General features: G+C 41.5%; 1 protein-coding gene across 1 annotated transcript; it reads left to right on the top strand.

The window, feature by feature from the left end:
- The first annotated feature begins 3,267 nt into the window (after positions 1-3,267).
- LOC112079625 (ligand-dependent corepressor-like) lies at positions 3,268-8,547 on the top strand. The gene is made up of 3 exons (XM_070442393.1): positions 3,268-3,274; positions 4,339-4,767; positions 8,456-8,547. The coding sequence occupies exons 1-3, from the start codon at positions 3,268-3,270 to the stop codon at positions 8,545-8,547; spliced, it is 528 nt and encodes a 175-aa protein (XP_070298494.1).
- Positions 8,548-9,338: the final 791 nt, after the last annotated feature.

Below are 9,338 nucleotides of genomic sequence, written 5' to 3'. Positions count from 1 at the left end.
GAAGGGAGAGAGACAAGGGAGAGGGAGGGGAAGGGAACAGAGAGAGAAGAGAGATGACAAGGGAGAGGAGGGGAAGGAAGAGAGAATGCCTCATTCATATTAACTGTGAAGTATGCGCTGTTTTTAAAGAAACTGTTTGAGCCTGTTTGGTTGCCAGTTTTTCACATCACTGGATTCTAAGAGGAGAAAGAGGAGAGACAGTCAGGGTTGTCACGCCCATTCCTCCCACCTCCACCCCAGATCATTCATTGAGTGCAAGCCATAGTACACACAACGACTTTCTTAATCACTTATATTTTGTCAACCCGTCTTTTTAAAGCTTCCACCACAACGTTATCTTGCCCACCTTATTGTCATTTTTTTTTGCGCTACTTAAAAAGTACTTTAAGGTTTTCCTCTAGGTTTGGTCCAGGAAAAGTTCATTAAAACTGTGTCTGCGTTGTCTGTGTCCCTCTGAGGAAAAAACCCCACTTTATTATACATTTATGTACTGTTTTCTAAAATCCTAAACCCTTTTCCTCTGTGTTCTGTGTCCCTCTCAGGAACACTTGGTTGGCATCCACCCCAGGTCTTATCAGAGTCAGAGGACCTTGAAACAGGACACGTCCAAAATTCAACCGCCTGGAGAAGCCCAGCCGCAAGAGTTCCTCAATGCTGTTTCTTCTACAGAAAGGGTGAGTCTAGAAACCTATAGAAACCATAAGGGAGTCTAGAACCTATAGAACCATAAGGGTTAGAACCTATAGAACCATAAGGGGAGTCTAAACGTAGAACCATGGAGTGTTTAGAAACTAGAACAATAAGGGATTTTTAAACCATAGAACTATAAGGGAGTCTAGAACGTAGAACCATAAGGGAGTCTAGGTAGAACATATGGGCGTAGTCCGTTGGGGTGTTATTAAGACCCAAGGCAAGGTATGGAACATGGAACACCTAATTGTGTGGGTTTGATTCCCACATTTGAGGCTCGCCGAGTGGCATTGCATCTCAGTCTTGAGGCGTCCTACAGACACCGTGGTTCGATTCCAGGCTGTACACAACCGGCCGTGATTGGGAGTCCCATAGGGCGGCACACAATTGCCCAGCGTCGTCTGGGTTTGGCCGGTGTACTGACCGCCGTCATTGTATATAAGAATTTGTTCTTATGTGACTTGCCTAGTTAAATAAGTTTAAATTAAAAAACGTGGTCCTAAAAAAAGTTTAAAATTACAGTGTGTCTGGTTAATGACCATGTATTGTATGGTTATATATCTCCTCCCCCCATAGAGAAGAAGAGGTGAGAGGTGTTGGTAAGTGACCATGTATTGATTCTGGTTATATACTTCTCCTAGAGGAGAGAGAGTGCAGTGGTGTTGGTTAAGTGACGCAGTATTGTATATTGGTTATATAGTTCCTAGAGAAGAGCAGAGGTGCAGGTGGTGTGGGTTAAGTGACCAGATGTATTTGTTCTGGTTAATATAGTCTCCTAAGAGAAGAGAGAGGTCCAGTGGTTGGTTAAGTGACCCATGTATTGTTCTGGTTATATACTCTCCTAAGAAGAGAGAGTGCAGTGTTTGGTTAAGTGACGCATGTATTGTTCGTTATATAGTCTCCTAGAGAAGAGAGAGGTGCAGTGTGTTGCGTTAAGTGACGCATGTATTGTATGGTATATATAGTCTTCCTAGAGGAGAGAGTTGCAGTGTGTGGTGTGGTTGGGGCGTCCAAAATGGCCCTATTCCTACACTAAGAATGTAGTGCAACTAACTTGTTTTGGGTCACAAGCAGTGCACTAGTGGAAACCGCGGTGCCATTGAGATACATGGTTGTTTTAGAGAGGATTTAGGTCACTCAGTCAGTGCTGATCCAATCAATTGTCTGCCCAATCATCTGGGTTTCACACTCCACACCCGGCTCGGCCCCTCAGCTCTCAGCCCTCAGCCCTTCAGCTCTCCCAGCTCTCAGCCCTCAGCTCTCAGCCCTCAGCTCTCAGCCCTCAGCTCTAGCCCTCAAGCTCTCAGCCCTTAGCTCTCCAGCTGGCTAAGAGCGGCTATACACGGAGTGTACAAAAACCTTATGTCCATGACACAGACTGACTTGAGTGAACCAGGTGATAACTTTGGTCCCTTATGAGTGTCCACCTGTTAAATGCCACTTCAGTCAGTGTAGATTGAAGGGGAGGAGACAGGTTAAAGAAGGATGGTTTAAGCCTTGAGACAATGAGACACTGAAGTTGGTTATGTGTTGTCATTCCGAGGGTGAATGGGCGCAAGACCAAAATATGAAGTGCCGCTTTGAACAGGGTATGGTAGTAGGTGCCAGGCGCACGGTTTGAGTGTTGATAAGAACTGCAGACGGCTGGCTGGGGTTTTTTCACGCTCAACAGTTTCCCGTGTGTATAAAAGAATTGTCCACCAACAAAGGACATCCAGCCACGCTATCGGAATCAACTCAATATAAGAAAGGTCTTTGAAATGTTGTGTACACTGAGTGTTATACGGAATCGACAAATACTATGCACAGTTATATACAGACACCACAGAGATAATGTGTAGTTTGTCTGAGGGTGTGGTTTCTTCCTTCCCAGTGATGTTCCTTTAAGCTAAATGTTTTTATAATGTCGATCTGCTTCCCGGTTTATGTTTGGTCCAAGGTGGTCGGCATCCCAAACGGACCCTATTCCCTACATAGTGCACTACTTTTACCAGATTACATAGGCCCCTGGTTAAAAGTAGTGCAATGTATTGGGAATAAGTGGTGCCAGGACGTAGGTATTGTTGCAGCAAGCTTTCCCCTTCGGACCAAAGGCACAATTCCCGGCCCAAAAGGAAATGTTTTCCAGAAAGCTTGTTCTAAATCACTGTGTTGTTTTGCGGCTGAACGTTGGGGGCTATACGGTAGGGTAGACTGACCTGCGTCCCAAATGGCCACCATATTCCCTATGCCTAAGTGCATCTACTAAGGGCCAATGGGTTCTGTCGAAAGTAGTGCACTCATAGGCAATAGGGTGCCATTTGGACAAAGCCTAGCTAAATAGGTCTGTCTGTAGTGTTACAGAGAGGTATTAAACAACATGTCCTGTAGGTATACATCTATGTCCACATTCTAACAGTCTGTCTGTATGATACAGAGAGGTATTAAACAACATGTCCTGTAGGTATAGATCTATTCCACATTCTAACAGTCTGTCTGTAGTATTACAGAGAGGTATTAAACAACATGTCCTGTAGGTATACATCTATGTCCACATTCTAACAGTCTGGTCTGTAGTATTACAGAGAGGTATTAAACATGTCCTGTAGGTATACATCTATGTCCACATTCTAACAGCTGTCCTGTAGTATTACAGAAGGTATTAAACAACCTGTCCTGTACTATACATCTATGTCCACTTCTAACAGTCTGTCTGTAGTATTACAGAGAGGTATTAAACAACCTGTCCTGTAGGTATACATCTATGTCCACATTCTAACAGTCTGTCTGTAGTGTTACAGAGAGGTATTAAACAACATGTCCTGTAGGTATACATCTATGTCCACATTCTAACAGTCTGTCTGTAGTATTACAGAGAGGTATTAAACAACTGTCCTGTAGGTATACATCTATGTCCACATTCTAACAGTCTGTCTGTAGTATTACAGAGAGGTATAAACAACCTGTTTCCTGTACCTATACATCTATGTCCACATTCTAACAGTCTGTCTGTAGTGTTACATGAGAGGTATTAAACAAACCTGTCCTGTAGGTATACATCTATGTCCACATTCTAACAGTCTGTCTGTAGTGTTACAAGAGAGGTATTAAACAACCTGTCCTTGTACCTATACATCTATGTCCACATTCTAAACAGCTGTATTTTAATTTTTTTTTTATGTGTGTATAGTCACATCTACCTTAATTGTTATCAGTTTATATATATAAATATTCCTGGTTGCTAAAATTAGAATAGTTCGCCTAATTTCAGTTTATGTGACAAAACATGTATAGCTTAGAAAATTGCTGTATGGTCTAAACCGCTGTGAAATACATTTTCAATTACCCAAAATATTGTATTTTCATCTGTTGGATGCTGGTGTACAAAACCGAAAGTAAAATATGCAAAAACTAAATTTAAATAAGGGAAGCATAGAAATAGTGCACATAGAACATATCTACAACTTCTGAGACTGGCTTTCAGTGAGAATGATAGATTCATAACTGACATTTCTACGTGAATTTGGTCCGGWGCCCCAAAAAGTGACATATTGCAGCTTTAATGTTGCTAGTTGTAKTGCTGCCAGATCTTTAGCCAGTCGTTGGAATGTTAAACAGATGAAGAAAGTTCTAATAGGTGTCTAATGTTGTGTGTTTGTTTGTCTCTAGCAGACCTCCCAAGCTTCTCGGACCCCCACATCCCTCTAGTGGCTCGTGAGATAATGCAGCGAATGATCCGTCAGTTCGCTGCCGAATATACCTCAAAAAACAGCTATTCTCAGGACACCCCCCACCACCCCCAGCCCAACGGCATCAAGGACCAAAGCCGCCTCCTGCCGAGAGCGGCCTCTCCAGCCCCGGCCCCCCTCGCCCTGCCGGGGGCGTCCAGCCCCCCGTCCCCCACCCCGGGACCGGGCCTCAGCCCCGCCTCTGCCTTCGCCCCGGACAGTGGGAACGGAGCCGGTAGTAACTGTAGTGGTACCGGTGCTGCTGCCTCTGCACAGAACCCCGTCCTCAGCAAGCTTCTCATGGCCGACCAGGACTCTCCGCTGGACCTCACCGTCAAGAGGCCTGACCCCACAGAGACCAAAACAGAGGGTAAGACACCACTCACACATCCATATCGAATCAAAACGTATTTACCATATGGACAGGATAAAATGGTGTACACAGTACAATGAAATGCTTACTTGCAGGCTCGCTCTCAACAGTGCAACAACAATAAGAAAAAGCGAAATAAGAAAAAAAAATCAATAAATAAGTAGAAGAAAAACCTGGACTGAAGAACTCCCCCATAGCTTCAATAGAACGCCCTGTATCTCTCCTATCTCCATTTATCTTTCCTATATCTCCCAATATCGCATATGGAAATATGGACTATTTCTCCCCTATATGTTGCTTATATCTCCCATATATCTTGCATATATCGACTATATCTCCCTATAGGTCTCCTATAGCTTCCCTATATCTCTTCTATAGCTCCCATGTATCTCCTATGAGCCACTATATATCCTTTATATATCTCCACTTTATCTCCACTTTATCTCACTTATATATCCTCTATCTCCGCTATATCTTTTCTATATCTCCTCTATTTTGCTTATATCTCCACTATATTGCCTCTAGCTCTTCTATATCTTGCTTATATCTCTCCCCTATCGCTCCCCCATATCTCTCCTATATCTCTCCTATATCTCTTCTACATCTCATCTATAGATCCCCTATATCTCCTCTATATCTCTCCTATATCTTTCCCTATATCTCCCCTATATATCCCCTATATCTCTCTTATATATCCTCTATATATCCCCTATATCTCTTCTACATCTCATCTATATATTCCCTATATCTCTCTTATATATTCCCTATATCTCTTCTATATCTCCCCTATATCTCCCCTATATATCCCCTATATCTCTCTTATATATTCCCTATATCTCTTCTTATATCTCCAATATCGCTCCTATATATCCGTATATCTTCCCTATATTCCCCTGTAGCTCCTACAGTTGAAGTTGAAGTTATATACAAGTAAATTTTCACATCACACTTAGATTGGAGTCATTAAAACTCGTTTTTTCAACCACTCTACAAATTTCTTGTTAAAAACTATAGTTTGGCAATGTATCGGTATGGAATCTACTTTTGCATACACAAGTAATTTTCCAACAATTGTTTACAGACAGATTATTTCACTTATAATTAACTGTTTCACAATTCCAGTGGTGTCGAAGTTACACTAAGTTGATTACCTATACGCTAAACACCAGAAAATGATGTCATGGCTTTAGAAAGCTAATTAAGGTGTACCTGTGGATTATTTCAAGGCCTACCTTCAAACTCAGTGCCTCCTTTTGCTTGACATCTGGAAAATCAAAAAGAAAACAGTCAAAAAAATGGTTAGACCTCCAACATAGTCTGGTTCATCCTTGGAGCAATTTCCAAACACCTGAAGGTACCACGTTCATCTGTACAACAATAGTACGCAAGTATAAACACCATGGACCAGCAGCCGTTCATACCCTCAGGAAGGAGAGCTCTGTCTCCTAGGATGAACGTACTTCGGTGCGAAAAGTGCAAACAATCCCAGAACAACAGCGAAGGACCTTGTTAAGATGCTGGAGGAAACGGGTAAAAAGTATCTATATCCACAGTAAAACAAGTCCTATATCGATATAACCTGAAAGGCCGCTCAGCAAGGAAGAAGCCACTGCTCCAAAACCGCCCAAAAAAGCCAGACAGTTTGCAACTGCACATGGACAAAGATCGTACTTTTGGAGAAATGTCCTCTGTCTGATGAAACAAAAATAGAACTATTTTGGCCATAATGACCATCTTATGTTTGGAGGAAAAGGGGGAGGCTTGCAAGCCGAAGAACACCATCCCATCCGAAGCATTGGGGTGGCAGCATCATGTTGTGGTTGCTTTGCTGCAGGGAGGACTGGTGCACTTCACAAAATAGATGCATCTATGAGGGGAAATGATATGGACTATATTTTAGGCAACATCTCAAGACATCAGACAGGAAGTTGAACCTTGTCGCAAATGTGTCTTCCAATCGGACACATACCCCAAGCATATTCCAAAGTTGTGGCACAAATGGCTTAAGAGACAATAAAGTCAGAGTATTGGAGTGGCCTTCACAAAGCCTCTGACCTCAATATCCCATAGAAATTTGTCCGCCCGAACTGAAAAGCGTGTGCGACAAGGAGGACACAAACCTGACTCATTCACCCAGCTCCGTTAGGAGAATGGGCAAAATTCACCACTTATTGTGGGAAGCTTGTGAATGCTTCTTTCTTACCCACTTAATTAATGCTACTCAAATACTAATTGAGTATATGTAACTTCTGACCCTGGAATGTGATGAACAATAAAAAGCTGAAAGAAATCATTCTCTCTACTATTATTCTGACATTTCACGTTCTTAAAATAAAGTGTATCGTGTGGTAACTGACCTAGACAAGGTATTTTTTACAAGGATTACATTTCAGGAATTGTGAAAACGGAGTTTAAATGTATTTGGCTAAGGTGTATGTAAACTTTCCGACTTCAACTGTATCCTCTCACTATATCTCTTCATATCCCGTATATCTCTCCTATATCCTCTATCATTCCTATATAGTCCCTATAGCTCTACCTATATCCTAATCTCCTATATTGACTATCTATATCCTATATGTTCCTATAGCTCCCTTTAAACTCTCTAATATCCCCTATCCTCCTATCTCTCTCAATATCTTCCATCTCCCCTATAGGTCTCTCTTCTATCTCGACTATCTCCTGCCATAATTCTCTTTATTCCTCTTAACGTGTAACTTAACTCACCTAGAACTATTGTAAGGCAACACCAACTAGCCAGACAGGACTGTACTTTCCTACAATATCCTTTAACTTCCTACATATTTCTCAATACTTTTTATAATCCGAACATCCCCTGTAACTTCCCAACAATCCCTAGAAATCCCCACAACCTTGTAATTGGACCAGTAAAAGTTGTATAGAGGCCAAAACAGGACTGAGGCCAAATTTAAAAACGACTCAGTATTCCTAATTCTAACAAACAGTTGGAGGCTGAATGCCACGTAGCGTTATGCTGAAAAATAGATTTTGAATCTTAAAACATTAACCCCATGCCTTAAAATCCCTCTGGCCCTATAGACATTGGGCCTGGAATTATCCTCTAATGCCTGTACCATGCTAGATTGTCTTAGCTGTGTTTTTTATGATGCCTTTCCCACACACACACACACACACACACACACACACACACACACACAGAGAGAGAGAGAAGTTCATTTTAATATCACAACCTTGTTTTGTCCAACCAAAAAGCCCTAAAGATTAAAGAGGTCCTTCTGTTCAGACGGACAGGTCATCAGACAGGTYATCAGACAGGTCATCAGACAGGTCAGCTGCACTTTGGGGATTACTAACCCGTGGAGGAGGGGGAGTGTTTGTGTGTGTGGTTCAGTCAGTKGAAAGAGGAATATAATAGTTATTACTCTTTAAACAAAGAGCAGAGTGCAGGGAACGGTAATGATTCTTTTCACTATTTATTCATRTGATTTTCAATGTTGTATTCTTCTCCTGGAGTCCTTTCTCATTTCCAGTGAWTTATAGAGGAACAGAAACATCTATTATTGAACGACACATTTACTATGTTAATTACATTCATTTAAAAAGTCCCAATCAATTGAAGTCAAGTTATACAGTACATACTTAGATACATTGATGAACTGTGCCCTAAAACAGTGTGTGTGTATCTGCGTATGTTAATCCTCAGATGGAGTCCTGGACCTCTCCACCAAGAAGGCCCACGGCACCGTCCTCAAAAACTCTCACAGTTACACCCTATCGCCCACAGTCAAGGGGTAAGACACACACGCCACACGCCACACACACAGACACGCCACACACACACACACACACACACACACACACACACACACACACACACACACACACACACACACACACACACACACACACACACACACACACACACACCTCCACCGATGTTATGAACGATCATTGTAGTGATCAATGTGTTATTTCCCATTTGTTTCCAAGATAAACAACTCTTGTTACGTTACGATGTCAAGGGCTTTCAGCGTCGGAAGAGAACTAACCCTAAACCTCATCCATTATCACTATGATTACAATACCTAGGTATTTATTAGTAACTAACCCTAATCCATTATCACTATGATTACAGTACCTAGGTATTTATAAGTAACTAACCCTTCATCATTATCAGTATGATTACAGTACCTAGGTATTTATTATACTAACCCTCAATCCATTATCACGTTATGATCTACAGTACCTAGGGGATATTTATAAGTAAACTAACCCTATCCATATCCAGTATGATTACAATACCCTGAGTTGTATTTTAATACTAACCTCAGTCCAATTATCAGTAAGATTTGGTAGAGCCTAGGGTTATTATTAGTAACTAACTCCATCCATTTTCAGTACTTGAGATTACAGTACCATAGGATATTATAAAGTAAACTAACCCTGAACTCCATTATCAGTATGAGTACAATACCTCGGTATTTATTAGTAAATAACTAAATCCATTATCAGTTATTAAGTAACCTAGGTATATTATAAGCTAAACGTAACCCTAATCCATTATAGATGATTACAATACTAGGTTT

This window comes from Salvelinus sp. IW2-2015, unplaced genomic scaffold (genome assembly GCF_002910315.2).
Source record: "Salvelinus sp. IW2-2015 unplaced genomic scaffold, ASM291031v2 Un_scaffold8733, whole genome shotgun sequence".
NCBI lineage: Eukaryota > Metazoa > Chordata > Actinopteri > Salmoniformes > Salmonidae > Salvelinus > Salvelinus sp. IW2-2015.
Note: the sequence above shows the minus strand (reverse complement) of the source record. Positions and strands in the feature narration are given on the sequence as shown.